The sequence below is a fragment of the Mobula birostris genome, chromosome 4, assembly GCF_030028105.1.
Source record: "Mobula birostris isolate sMobBir1 chromosome 4, sMobBir1.hap1, whole genome shotgun sequence".
Lineage (NCBI taxonomy): Eukaryota > Metazoa > Chordata > Chondrichthyes > Myliobatiformes > Myliobatidae > Mobula > Mobula birostris.
Genome location: NC_092373.1, coordinates 97,951,592 through 97,966,963, shown reverse-complemented (window position 1 = coordinate 97,966,963; position 15,372 = coordinate 97,951,592). Strand labels below are relative to the sequence as shown.

Genomic DNA, 15,372 nt, shown 5'->3' with positions numbered 1-15,372 from the left:
CACAGCAGCTTCATAGCTTAAAGGTTACCAGAGAGAGAGCTTCCGCTGAGAGTGCTTCCAAGAGCGCTTGCGTGAGATTTTCGCTATACTTGATAGTGCTGCAATGATTGCAGAAAAGTATTTCTACTTTATATAGGCTGTGTATTTATCATATCATTCCTGCTTTTACTATATGTTAGTGTTATTTTAGGTTTTATGTGTTACTTGGTATGATTTGGTAGGTTATTTTTTTAGGTCTGGGAATGCTCAAAAATTTTTCAGAGCAATCGCCTCTGATCTGGGCCGACATTTACGTGCCCAGCAGCACCTAATTAATTAGCTTGTTTATTTCGGCTTTTTTCTTAAAGATGTGCTGTGTGCCTCCCGGCTACTGCTGCATTCCGCAGATCGGTATCGGTCGGCAGCCTGGAGGGTGGGGCCACTACACCACCCCAACCTCCGAAGACTCAGACTAACACACCATCATCAGTGTGCTCAGCGCTGTCCCAATTCCGGTAAGTGATATTACACTGTACATACATTATTTCTCCTTTATATCAGCTGTGCATTTTTATGTGTTATTTGGTATGATTTGGCAGCTTCATAGCTTAAAGGTTACTGGAGAGTGCTTGCACCATGTTTCTGCCAACGGCGCTTGCGTGAGATTTTCGCTACGGAGAACAGTGCAGGCAATGGTTGTGGAAAAGTATTTCTACTTTATATAGGCTGTGTATTTATCATATCATTCCCACTTTTACTATATGTTACTGTTATTTTAGGTTTTATGTGTTATTTGGCATGATTTAGTAGGTTATTTTTGGGTCTGCGAATACTCACAAATTTTTCCCATATAAATAAATGGTAATTGCTTCTTCGCTTTACGACATTCCGGCTTACAAACCGTTTCATAGGAACGTTCTACCTTCGGATGGCGGGGGAAACCTGTAATAGCTTTTCACAGAATTTCTCATGAAAACCCTGGAAAGCTTCCAGCTCAGTGATTTTTGAGAACTTCCTGCCTAGTTTTGTACTTAACACACTGCAAGAGCAGCAGACTAACTATACTCCTCATGATACACTTCTATCAGGTCATCTCTCAATCTCTTACTTTGCAAGGAATAGTGCTAGTCCACATGACTTCTTGAAACTTAACCACCAAATGAAAGCAACATCCCATTAAATCTCCTCTGCACTCTTTCTACTCTAATAACACCTTCCCTACAAGAGGGTGACCAAAATTGTACATAATGGTCCAAATGCAGCCTCACCAATGTCTATATAACTGCAACATGACTTCCCAACCAATATCTTCAATGCTCTGACAGATGAAGACCAGTGTGCCAAATGCCTTCAACATGACAGCACTTTCAGTGAACTAGACACTTGCACTCCTTGCAACACACACAAAATGCTGGAAGAACTCAGCAGGCTAGGCAGCATCTATGGAAAAAACAGTCAACTTTTCCGGGGAGGGTGGGGAAGAGACCCTTTGGCAGGACTGAAGAAAAAAAGATGAGGGGTAGATTTAAAAGTTGGAGGAGGGGAGAGACAAATACAAGGTGATAGGTGAAACCGGGAGGTGGAGGGAGATGAAGTAAAGAACTGGGAAGTTGATTGGTGAAAGAGATACAGGGCTGAAGAAGGGTGAGTCCAATAGGAGAGAACAGAAGGTCATCGAAGAAAGAAAATGGGGGAGGAGCACCAGAGGGAAACAATGGGCAGGCAAGAAGATAAGGTGAGAGAGGGAAAAGGGGATGGGGAATGGTGGGGGGGGGGTGGCTCCCATTCCCTGAAGTTCGAGAAATCAACGTTCATGCCATCAGGTTGGATGGCTACCCAGACGGAATATAAGGTGTTGTTCCTCCAACCTGAGTGTGGCCTCATCGCAACAGTAGGGGACATGAATTGACATATCCTCACCTACCACCCCACAAGCCTCCACACCCAGCACAAAATTCTCCGGAACTTCTGCCATCACCAACGGGATCGCACCACCAAGCATATTTTTCCCTTCCCCCTCCCCACTTTCTGCTTTCCGCGAGCGTTGCTCCCTACGCAACTCCCTTGTCCATTCATCCTTCCCCTCTGATCTCCCTTCTGGCACTTCTGCTTGTAAGCAGAAGTGCAACACCTGCCCCTACACCTCCTCCTTCACTACCATTCAGGACCCCAAACAGTCCTTCCAGGTGAAGCGACACTTCACCTGTGAGTCTGTTGGGGTCATATACCGTGTCTGGTGCTCCCAGTGTGGCCTCCTGTATATCGGTGAGAACCGATGAAGATCGGAAGACCATTTCGCCAAGCACCTACACTCTGTCCGCTAGAAGAAACTGGATCTCCCAGTGACCACCCCTTTCAATTCTACTTCCTATTCCAATATGTCAGTCTTTGGCCTCCTCTACGGTCGTGATGAGGTCACACTCAGGTTGGAAGAACAACACCTTATATTCCATTTGGGTAGCCTCCAACCTGATGGCATGATCATCAATATCTCAAACTTCTAGTAATGACCCCCCCTCACCATTCCAAATCCCCTTTTCCCTCTCTCACCTTATCTCCCTGCCTACATATCGCCTCCCTCTGGTGTTCCTCCTCCCTTTTCTCCTGTTCTCCTGGCCTCTTATTCTCTCCCGTCAGACTTCCCTTCTCCAGCCCTGTATCTCTTTCACCAATCAACTTCCCAGCTTTTTACTTCATCTGCCCCCTCCCTGTTTCATCAATCACCTTGTGTATCTCTCTCCCCTTCTCCACCTTTTAAAGCTACTCATTTTTTTTCTCCAGTCCTGCCAAAGGATCTTGGCCCGAAACATCGACTGTACTTTTTTTCCATAGATGCTCTCTGGCCTGCTGAGTTCCTGCAACATTTTGTGTGTGTTGCTTGGATTTCCAACATCTGCAGATTTTCTCATTTGTCAGTTGCACTCCTTGGTCCCTCCAGTAAATAATGTTCCACAGGGCCCTAGCTTTCACTATACAACTCATATCTGGCCTGATCTCTCAAGAGTGCATTACCTCACATTTATCTTGATTGAAAGCTATTCATCAATCCTCGGTTCACATACCTAGTTGATAAAGATTCCCTTGTAATTTGTTATAACCTTCTACACAACACAGTAGGTTTAGTATCATCTACAAACTTACTAATGATGCCTTATACATTTACATCCAAATCACTCATATAAATTACAAACAATAACTGATCCCTGCGCACAGTCTCAAAAACAACCTTTGACCATTACTTTCTGCTCTGCTTCCTCCAGTGAGCCTATTATCAATCCAATCAGCTGCTTCTGGATCCCATGTGATTTAACCTTCCAGACCAGCCTGCCATGTGGGATTTTCTTGAAGGCCTTATTAAAGTCCATACGGGCAACGTCTACTGGCCTGCCCTTATCTACCCTCTTGATTAATTATTCCAAGAACTCCAAATATGTGAAATTTGGCGCAGTGCTGACAGTGCCAAATGTTGGTAAATCATGCCCCTCAGAAACCCCTCCAGGAATTTACTCTCCATCTATGTCACTTTCACTGGTCTGTGGTTTCCTGGCTTTTTGTTTTACTACCCCTTTTAAATATTAGTCACTCCCCAGTCCTCCAGAACCTCACCTCTAGACAGAGGCAAATCCAAAATCTCTGCTTGGACCTTCGCGATTTCTCCCCTTGCTTCCCACAAGATCTGAAAATGCACCAACCCGGACCCTGGCAATTTAACCACCTTAAAGCCTCCAATATCAGTTCCCTGCCAATTTTTGGGATTTTGCCTCAACTTGCCTACTAGATTCTTCACATTTCCTCTTTTTTCCCTAACTTATTTCTTATGCACTCTCACACCTCTTGCATTGATTAAGATTCAATAGTTCCCAAATGCTTATGTGCAGTGTATACCTCCCTCTTTTTCTTAACCAGAGTTTCAATATCTCAAATCAGCGAGGGTTCCCAAAACCCACAGCCTTGCCCCTCACCCTAACAGGAGCAAGCAGGGCCTGAACTCTTAACACCACAGTTTTAAAGGCCTCTCATTTGGCATACACTCATTTCCCTGCAAACAATCTCACCCAATCAATTACTGCAAGATCCCACCTAATGGCTCCAAAATTTGCTTTGCCCAGTTCAGGACCTTAACCTGTGAACCAGTTGTACCTTTCTCCATATTTTAAAACTAAAATAATTATGGTTACTAGACTCAAAGCACTCACTGACACTTCTGCCCTACCTCATTTCTTTTGAGGCGCAGTATTGCACCCTCATTAGTAAGTTACACTTGTATATTGAGAAAAGAATCTTTCTTGGGCCCACTTCACAAATTTCACTCTGTCCAAGTTATTTACACTATTGTTGGTCCAGCCACTTTTAGGGAAATTTAAATCTCTACCAACGTTACCCTACTATGCAAGCAACTTGCTACAATCCCTCTACATATCTGCTCCTCCAGTTCTCACTGACTATTGGTAGGGGGTGGGATGGAGGCGCTATAATACAATCCTATCAGTAACCATCTACCACTTGTTTTTTAAGTTTTATCTGTATTTGCCTCACTGGATTATCCTTCCAGGTATATTCTAAGCACTGTTGTTACATCCTCTTTTACCAAGAAAGCAACTCCCACTCCTTTCCTACCTGTACCAAGGGAGCTCTGCAAATTATCCGCTTAAAGAAAAATCCATTGCAAAAGAATCGAAGTTTATAGGTACAGTCCTTCCTCAGGTTTAAAACACCTGACTTATGTACATATTGTCCATTTGAATGAGCATTTGAAGGACTGATAGGATGGATGGGATGGTTTGCCATACACTATAGGCATCATTGCTGAGGGGGAATGGGACATTTCCCTGTGCCTTCACTCTCCCTCTCCACTCAAACCAAAACAAACAGGAGCTGAGTTAAGCCAAGCAGAGCTGGGTACACTGTGCTGCTTCACTCACTGAGTCAGAGAAGCTGCTCTTCCCATGCCTACTCACTCTCTCATCACAGCTGTATCTGTGATCATCTCCCCAAAACCACCTTCATTCATGCCCAACTTACGAAAGCAGTTGTCAGCAACACCATCCTGTTGTAACTGCCTGCATAAATAATAATTGTACACAGAGTTTAGAAAATGTCAATTATATTTTCAAAGAAGGAATTAAAACCCCAAATATTGGATCAAAAAAGTCACATCTATAACATTAAAATATTCTACTTACTCTTCTTGGCCAAGGTTTTGCACTGCTTCTAGTAAAGCCTCCATTTCCTCTCAGCTTCATAGAGTCAGCTTGAGGGAAAGAAGAGAAAAACATAACAAGATTTATTTTTAAATTAAATGTATTTGGTATAACCTCAATTCTTTGCACCTGCAGACATTTGTCACATCTCCCATATCCTGATTCACCCATCTATTCTTTCTCAAACTGAAGCTAGTTTCTTCACCTCCAGGACTCAACTTCCTTACTTTAATTAACTTTCATCTCCCATTTACAAGCTGAAATCATTCTCATTTAAATTTAAAGAAATATGCACAGTGAAGAGTAGAAAGTAGAATCAATCTGATGCTCGAGCAACACACTCAAAATGCTGGAGAAACTCAGCAGGCCAGGCAGATGCTCTATGAAAGAGGCAGCACAGCACTACTGGCCAAATTTTACCATACAATTTCAAAATTATCAGCCTGAAAATCTTTGCTTTGTTTCAGCAAATTGCTGCTACAGTCTATATGTTCTTCAGCAAAGCTTTTGACAAACTTCCACAAGGGAAACTGATCAAGGCAACTTAACAAAACTGGATCTGAAATTATTTTAGTACTGTAATAAGAGTTTGAAGATGATGGTTGAGTGCTGTTTTAACTAGTGGTCTACCGCAAAAATTGGAACTGGAATCCTGTATTGACAATTTGGAACACACACAAAATGCTGGTGGACGCAGCAGGCCAAGCAGCATCTATAGGAAGAAGTACAGTCGACGTTTCCGGCCGAGACCCTTCATCAGGGTGTAAATGTTCACAAACGATACAAAAGTTGGCAGCATTGTTGGATGCAATGACAGCTGTCTTAATGAACAATAGCAGACTAAATTTAAATCTGTAAAAAAATGTGAAATGATGTACTTTGAGAGAATTAAGGACATACACAAAGAATGGCATTCTCAGTATTTCCTAGGGAATACCAAGCACAGGAGGAACTCGTGTTCGTGTCCAATAATACAAGAAAGTAGCAGAATGGGTACATAATGTGGGTAAAAAAAAAAGCATACAAGGTCACTGACTTTAATAACAGACTATGGAACTTCAGAGTTCAAGATAAAACATTAGCTGAGCAACAACCAGAGTAGACTGTGAAGTCATCACACTACTAGAAGGGTACGCTTGCACTGGCAAAGGTACACAGGTTGTTGCCAATATTGGAGCTTTTTAGCTTGGAGGAGCAAGGAGGGTTTGTTTTTCTTGCTGTGGAGAAGGCTGAGGGTGACCTGATAGTGGAGTAGAGAGAATCATGAGGTGTATAGACAGAGAAATGTTTACAACCGGTTTAGCTTTTACGTATGGAACATGTAATTTAAAGGGGATTTGAGAAGAATTTTGTTCACTTTTGTTCAAAACTTTTTCACTTCCACAAATATTGAGACTGGTACTCTCAGCAATTAGGTATTCAAAATGAACATTTGAAGCAGTTTCGCTCGTAGGTGTCAAGATCCTGGGCTTAATCCATGAAGACACCACAACATGTCTATTTTTTTTCTACACAAGCATCTACAGATGTACAGTTGAAAGCATTCTGACTAGTTGCATCAAAGTTTGGTGTAGAAATTCCAATGCACAAGAATGCAAGAGGCAATGGTTTGGCCCATGAGTAGACAGCTTGTAGAGCTCGTGAGAAAAGATAAGCAGATGATAGAGCAAAGATGCACTCAGCCGCATGGTTTTAGATGTGTCTATTTTAATGCAAGGAGTATCATAAACAAGGCCGATGAACATAGAGCGTAGATCAATACATGGAACTATGACGTGTGGCCATTACAGACTTGGATATCTCAGGGACAGGAATGGCTACTGAGTGTGCCAGGCTTTAGATGTTTCAAAATGGACAGGGAGGGAGGCAAAAGGGGTGAGGGTGTGGCATTGCTAATCAGGGAGAGCTTCACGGCTGCAGAAAAGGAGGAAGCCATGGAGGGATTGTCTACTGATTCATTGTGGGTGGAAGTCAGAAACAGGATATGGACGATAACTCAACTGGGTATTTTTTATAGACCCCCCCCCCCCCCCAATAGTAACAGAGACATTGAGGAGCAGATAGGGAGGCAGATTCTGGAACGGTGCAATAACGGTTGTTGTGATGGGTGCTTTTAACTTTCCTAATATTAACTGCATCTCCCTAGAGCAAGGGGTTTGGATGGGATGGAGTTTGTTAGGTGTGTTCAAGAAGGTTTTCTGATGCAATATGTGGATAAGCCAACTAGAGGAGAGGCTGTACTTGATCTGGTATTGGGAAACGAACTTAGTCAGGTGTCAGATCTCTCGGTGAGAGAGCATTTCGGAGATAGTGATCACAACTCCATCTCCTTTACCACAGCACTGGAGAGAGATAGGAGCAGATAATTTGGGAAAACATTTAATTGGAGGGGGGGGAATATGATTAGGCAGGAACTTGGGAACATAAATTGGGAGCAGATGTTCTCGGGGAAATGCACGGCAGATACGTGGCAAATGTCCAGAGAACATTTGCATGGCATTCTGCACAGGTATGTTCCATTGAGGCAGGGAAAGGAGATGGTGGGGCAAAAGAACCATGGTGTACAAAGGACGTAGAAAATCTAGTTAAGAAGAAAAGCTCACAAAAGGTTCAAGAAACTAGGTACTGTGAGAGCACTAGAAAATTACAAGGGTGCCAGGAGAGAGCTCAAGAATGAAATTAGAAGAGCTAGAAGGGGCCATGAGAAGGCCTTGGCAAGCAGGATTAAGGAAAACAAGTATGTGAAGAGCAAGACGATGAGCGTGTGAAAATAAGACCAATCAGGAGCAAACAGCAGAAACATGTGCATGAAAAAGGTAGCGGAGGTACTTAATGAATACCTTGTTCAGTATTCACCCGGGAGAAGGACCTTGGCAATTGTGGGGATGACTTACAGCAGACTGAAATGCTTGAGCGAATGGACATTAAGAAAGAGGATGTGCTGGAGCTTTCGAAAGATATTAGGTAAGTCGCTGGGACCGGGCTAATTATACCCAAGCTACTGTGGGAAGTGAGGGAGGAGACTGCTGAGCCTCTGGCGATGATCTTTGCATCAATAGGGATGGGAGAAGTACCAGAGGATTGGAAGGCTACTAATGTTATTTCCTTGTTCAAGAAAGGGAGTAGAGATAACTGATTGAATTCTTTGAGGATGTAACAAAACACATTGATGAAGGTAGAGCAGTGGACGTAGTGTATTTGGATTGCAGCAAGGCACTTTATAAGGTTCCCCCATGCAAGGCTCATTCAGAAAGTAAGGAGACATGGGATCCAAGGAGACTTTGCTTTGTGGATCCAGAATTGGCTTGCCCACAGACAGCAAAGGGTGGTTGTAGATGGTTTGTATTCTGCCTGGAGGACAGTGGCCAGTGGGGTTCCACAGGGATCTGTTCTGGGACCCATCCTCTTTGTGATTTTTATCAATGGCCTGATGAGGAGGTAGATGGGTGGGTTAGAATGTTTGATTGCACAGAAGCTTGGGGTGTTGTGGATAGTCTGGAGGCTTGTCAGAGGTTACAATGGGACAACAATAGGATGCAGAACTGGGCTGAGAAGTGGCAGATGGAGTTCAAACACAGACAAATGTGAAGTGGTTCATTTTAGTAGTTCAAATTTGAAGACAGAATGTAACAATAATGATAAGACTCTTAGCAGTGTGGAGGATCAGTGAGATCTTGGGGTCCGTGTCCATAGGACACTCAGAGCTGCTGTGCAGGTTGACAGTGTTGTTGAGGAGGAGTGTGGTGTGTTGGCCTTCATCAACTGTGGGATTGAGTTCAAGAACCATGAGAACCCACTTGGAGTACTGTGTTCATTTCTGGTCACTGTACTACAGGAAGGATGTGGATACTATAGAGAGAGTGCAGAAGAGACTTACAAGGATGTTACCTGAATTGGAGTGCGTACCTTTTGAGAATAGGTCGAGTGAATTCTGCCTTTTCTCCTTGGAGCGACGGAGGATGAGAGGTGACCTGATAGAGGTGTATAAGGTTATGAGAGGCATTGATCGTGTGGATAGCCAGAGGTTTTTTTCCCAGGGCTGAAATGGTTAACACAAGAGGGCATAGTTTTAAGGTGCTTGGAAGTAGGTGCAAGGGAATGTCAGAGGTAAGTTTTTCACAGAGAGTGGTGGGTGCGTGGAATGTACTGCCAGCGATGATAGTAGTGGTGAACACAATAGGATCTTCTAAGAGACTCTTACATAGGTACATGTTTAGAAAAATAGAGGGCTATGTAGTAGGGAAATTCTAGGCAGTTTCTAGAATAGGGTACATGGTCAGCACAACTTTGTGGACCGAAGGGCCTGTAATGTGGCATAGATTTCTATGTTCTATTTGCAGACTCAGGTATTGCCATCATGGTTACAGCTCTCCCTAGCAGCAATGCCTCAGAAAGGCAACATCCATTATCAAGGACCAAATATCCAGGCATGACTTCCTTTCATTAGAATGGAAACAGGTCCTTCAGCCCAACTCGCCCATGCCACCTGTGTTGCCCAGTGAGCTCGTCCTATCTGCCCATAGCCTCCTAATGCCTCCTATGTATTTACCCAGTTTGTAAATGTGGCCAATGTACCCACCTCAGCCAGCTCATTGCAAATACACTTCACCCTTCACATGGCCCTGCTGCCCATTTCAAATCTCTGGTAGCTGATCTTAAACCATGTCCTTTATTTTTAGCACCTCCATCCCAGGTACAAGACTATGCATTTTCATCCTATGCCCTTTTATGATCTTATATATCTCTATCAGCTGACAGTCCAGAGGGAAAAAAATTCTGTTCTCCATAACCTCCTCTTGTAACTCAGGCCCCCATTGCTGCCATGAGGCAGGAGATACAGGAGTCTGGAGACCCACACTTCAAGGATCCACAACAGCCATCAAGTTCTTATGTTGATCTGGAAACTTTAATTCTACTTCAGACATTTCCTTCAACCTGCACGAATGTTGCGATGTTTGTTTTCATTATTCTTTTCATAATAAGCTAGGTATAATTTATGTAAGCATAAGCTTGTCATGTAAGTAAAGTATTCTGCTGCTGCAAGAAGCTAATTTTGTGGCATTTATATCCTGGGTTTTTAATGCCATAACAATAAACTTGAATCACCATGGTAACAAAGGCTAAAGGCTGAACATTACAAAATGGGACTAACATATTAGATATTTGATATGATTTGATCATGGCCTGCCAAAGGCCATTACTCTATACTTCATCATAGGCATTACAAGGTTATAAATATTGACCATCAAACCTTCTGAAGTGCAGTTGTTTCATTTTTAATGAGTTGGTTGTTAAATCACAACCAGGCTAGCTCAAAAACAACACCCATTTCTCCAAAAACCGATAAGAATACAATCAGCTTCAAAACATATCCTACATTCATTCCTGCAGAACATTCTTCAACAAATCAACATCTTAATGGTTCGTACTTTAAGGTTCATTCTCTATTCTATATTCTCCCAATATTCTACCTTCCGTTCTCTTCTCCTTTACATTAACCTTCAAAATATGCCCTGGAAAGCAAAGCAACCATCTAAATACCTGTTCAATTATTTGCACCCTACCCGTGGATTGTTTGTCAAATTATATTGAGCCAGAAGTCAGATATATTGTATATACATGAGCTCTTCAACCAAGTTATTCAGTTTTTAAATAGCTGAGGCCCCAGGGTTAATACTAGAGACAAGTCACTGACATCAGGCTACCAACCCAAAAAAAGGGTTTTTTTCCCCCTACACTTCTCTCTTTTCCACACAATGCTCCCACCTTGCTAACCAACAATCCCACAAACCATAATTTCACATAAAAGCACACAACATGACAAATTGGAGTGATTGAGAGTTAAGTCATTGGAGAGTCCAGAGGAGGTTCTTGAGGATGATTCTGAGAATGAAGGGGTTAACGTGAGGAGTGTTTGGCAGCTCTGGACCTGTACTTACTGGAATTTGGAAGAATGTGGGGAGATCTCATTGAAGCCTACCAAATGTTAAAGGACTAGATAGGATGGATGTGGAGAGCATGTTTCCTATGGTGGGGGTGTCCAGAACTGGAGAACACAGCCTCAAAACTGAGGGGTGAATCTTTAGATTAAGGAGGAATTTTTTTTAGCCGGAGAGTAGGGAATCGATGGAATGCTCTGCCACAGATTGCAGTGGAGGCCAAGTCCATGGGTATATTTAAAGAGGAAGTTAATCGTTTCCCTATCAGTCAGGGCATCAAAGGATAGGGTGACAAAGCAGGTGTATGGGGTTGAGTGGGATCCGGGATCAGTCATGATGAAATGGCGGAGCAGACTCGATGGGCTGAATGGCCAAATTCTGCAATGTCTTATGGTCTAAGCTAGATCAGAAGGTCATCAACATACATGAAAAAAGTAGTATCTTTAAACAATGTTTTCAAGGATCAGAATTCTGGGAAGAATTTGTAGAAAAGCAGGTGCAGATCCCTCCCACAGTTTTCCTAAATCCAGCCAAGAATTGAAAGTGTCCTGATGAAGGGTCTCGGCCCAAAATGTTGACTGTTTACTCTTTTCCACAGATGCCGTCTGGCCTACTGAGTTCCTCTTACAATTTGTATGTATCACTTTCTAAATATTGGATCCCCAACCCTTTTTCTTTGGTCCTCACTCAATCCATCTCCTCTTCAGGTCCAGTCCAATCTTGTTCACACCAGTAATCTGTTAACCAGCATCAAACTTCCAGCTCTGCTCTAAACAATCTCTCCCTCAATGTCGCAAAAACAAAGGAGCTGGCTGTGAATTAAAGGAGGAATGGAGACAAGCTAACCCCTATTGAAATCAATGGATCTGGGGCTGACAGGGTAAACAGCTTTAAGTTCCTCAGCATCCACATCACTGAGGACCTCACGTGGTCTGTACACACCAGCTGTGTGGTGAAAAAGGCACAACAGCGCCTCCTTCACCTCAGACGATTGAAGAAGTTTGGCATGGGCCCCAAATCGTAAGAACTTTCTACGGGGGCACAATTGAGAGCAACCTGACCGGCTACATCACTGCTTGGTATGGGAATTGTACCTCCCTTAATCGCAGGACTCTGCAGAGTGGTGCGGACAGCCCAGCACATCTGTAGTTGTGAACTTCCCATGATCCAGGCCATTTACAAGGACAGGTGTGTAAATAGGATCATTGGGGACCCAAACCATCCCAACCACAATTTATTCCAGCTGCTACCATCCAGGAAGCGGTACCACAGCATAAAAACCAGGGCCAACAGGCTCCAGGACAGCTCTTCCACCAGGCCATCAGACTGATGAACTCATGCTGATTTGAGTGTACTCTATACTACATTGACTGTTCTATTTATTATAAATTACTATGATTGCACTTTGCACATTTAGATGGAGACATAACGTAAAGATTTTTACTCCTCATGTATGTGAAGGATGCAAGAAATAAAGTCAATTCAATTCAAATATCAGTTTCACTCTTTCTTGACTCCTAGTGTTACCATTTTTAAAATAGTTTGTATGGATTTCTACCCTACCAATGAAATGAAACTTTGCTCAGCTAAACTTCTTTTATGTTTCCAAATGCAACCCATCATTTTACCCCCCTGACTCACCTGGCTTGAGATCCTTTCCTAAATTTTCATTTCCCTATTATGGACAGGTAATCATTCTTTTGCTTAATTGTTCTCTCATAATTTAACATGAGTTACAATATAAATGCAAACTTTATATTGTCTTACATTTGACTAGTGGACTGAAGGCATACCTGCAGCCTTTAAAAACCTAGCTTGGTTAATTAACGATACAATCTCTGGTAAACACAACATTAACATACGTTACCTCAGTCATACTGAATAGAAGTTTCAGTGACCGCCTGGTACATGTGCTGAGACAGGATATGAAACAGTGGGTAAACCAATATTATACACAGAAGGCAAACAAAAAATAAGAAAAAAGAAAGAAAACAAAGAAAGGACACTAAAATCATGAACAAAATCATTTAAGATAAATTGTTTGAATTTAAAGTTAGTTACAGGTGAAAAGTCACAATCAGCTTTGTTTCCTTTTTGATGACATCACTCACCCTCTCACATTTAATACAAAAGGTCATGAAAAAATTACATCATTTTATAAATTAAATATGACCATCTGCAGACGAGGATTAGGGACAGAACAGCAGAAATTGGCTTACATAGGCAGTTACGCAAGTACTCCCTATGTAAATTACTCTCCCTCCTCCCTGCATCTCCCCCTTCGCCCTCCCCCCGCATCACCCATCTACCCCTCTCTCTCCCCATCCCCGGTATCAACCCTCCCCCTTCTCACCCCCTCCTACTCCACCCACATTCTCCACTCCCCCATCCCCCCTTCCCAACAGCACTCCCTCCATCCCCTCCCCGTCCCACCTCCCCCTAACACCCCTCTCACTCTCCCCCAACTCCACTACACCCCCTCACCCTCCCCAACCCCTTCTCATCTTCCCTACACCCCTCTCTCCATTCCCATTCCTCTCTCCCCTCCATCTACATCTCCTCTATTAGCACACTAGTGATTCTCACTGACAAACTGCCCCTACCCGCCATACCTAACTCTGCTCCTCTCCCGCCAACCGAAGCCTGGGACCCTACTACGCCTGCGCTTTCCTTCCTCGCACTGCCTTTCGGGACATGTAGTCCATATCTCCTCCACTGCGTTTCTGCGGCAGTTGGAAACCCACCAGAGGCTTCAGCTGAGGGGTCAGAGAAGGATAGGGCTTTCCTGGAGAGAACAAGGAAGCAAGGTCGCGAGGCACCTCCGTTCTCTCGGCCAAAAAATGCGGGATCTCCCTGTGGTCGCTCATTTTAATTCTACTTCCCATTTGTCAGTCCGTGGCCTCCTGTATTGCCGCGATGAGGCCACTCTAAAGTTGGAGGAGTAATATAGCCTCCAGCCTAATGGCATGAACATTAATTTCTCGAACTCCTAGTAATTGCGCCCCCCTTCACCGTTCCCTATTCCCGTTTCACTCTCTCACCTTATGTCCTTACCTGTCCATCACCTCCCTCTGGTGCCCCTCTTCCTTCCCTTTCTTCCATGGTCTTCTCTCCTGTCAGATCCCCCACAACCGTTTATCTCTTTCACTAATCAACTTACCAGCTCTTTACTTCACCCCCTCCCTTTCTCCTGATCTCACCTATCACCTACCAACTTGTACTTATTCCTCCCCTCCCCCCACCTTCTATACTGACTTCTCATTCTTTCCAGTCCTGATGAAGGGTCTCTGCCCAAAACGTCATCTGTTTACTCTTTTTTGATTAGATGCTGCCTGCCCTTGCTGAGTTCCTCCAGCATTTTGTGTGTGTAACTAGAAATTGGGAACAGTTATTTTTGGGCAAGCCTACATCAGATGTGGAGGGTGTTAAAAACCAGCTGCACAGAGTACAAGGCAGGTATGTTCTGTTCAGAAGGAAGGACAAGGATGGCAAGGTATGAGAACCTTGGAGGTCAAGAACAGTGATGAATTTAGTCCAAGAAAAAGGAAAAAGTATGTAAAGTCTAGGAAGCTAGAATCAAACAGAGCTCTTGAGGAACCAAAAAAGAACTCAAGAAGGGAATTAGGAAAGCCAGGAAGGACCATGAAAAGTCCTTGGCAAATAGGGTTAAAGAGAATCCCAAGGAATACTATACCTACAGCAAGAGGATAACTAGGAAGAGGGTAGGACCTCTCAAGGATAAAGAGGGGGAACACTTTCCTTGATACAGAGGACATGGGTAAGGTCTTTAATGAATACCTTACAATAATATTTACCAAGGAGAAAGATGTTGCGGGTAGGGAGATCACTATTGAGCATGTTGATGTGTTTTGAGCCTTTTGAGGTTAAGGGGGGGTATTGTTGGATTCTTAAAAGAGCCTTTAGGTGGATAAGTCCCCAGGGTTTGATAAGATATATCCCAGGTTATGGAGAGGTAAGAGAAGAGATCGATGGGGCCTTGACCAATATCTTCATGTCCTCTCTAGCCACGGGCAAAGTCCCAGAGGACTGGTGAGTAGCTAATGTTGTTCCATTATTCAAGAAAGGGACCAAAGTAAATAGAAACTATAGACCAGAGTTGCACATCAGTGGTACGAAAGTTACTGGAGAGAATTATTTAAGATGGGATTTATGAGCATTTAGAAAACCATGGCCTAATTAGCAAGAGCCAGCATGCTTTGTGTCATCTTACTAACTTGACTGAGTTTTTTGAT

The 15,372-nt window shown here is 43.3% G+C and overlaps 1 protein-coding gene across 9 annotated transcripts in view; it reads right to left on the bottom strand.

Annotated features, from left to right (window-relative positions):
• cep63 (centrosomal protein 63) overlaps positions 1-14,257 on the bottom strand; it is a 123,610-nt gene extending 109,353 nt beyond the window's left edge. For 5 of the 9 annotated variants that reach the window (XM_072255841.1, XM_072255844.1, XM_072255847.1 and 2 more), the window contains exons 1-2: positions 13,732-13,766; positions 5,163-5,230 (exon numbers count right to left, since the gene is read on the bottom strand). In XM_072255841.1, the coding sequence (XP_072111942.1) occupies positions 5,163-5,206 (44 nt within the window). In that variant the 5' untranslated portion in view covers positions 5,207-5,230; positions 13,732-13,766. Of the gene's footprint in view, positions 1-5,162; positions 5,231-12,986; positions 13,014-13,731; positions 13,767-14,173 lie in introns of those variants that run through there. The other 4 variants (XM_072255842.1, XM_072255849.1, XM_072255843.1 and 1 more) reach the window with 2 other exon arrangements.
• Between the last annotated feature and the right edge of the window lie 1,115 nt (positions 14,258-15,372).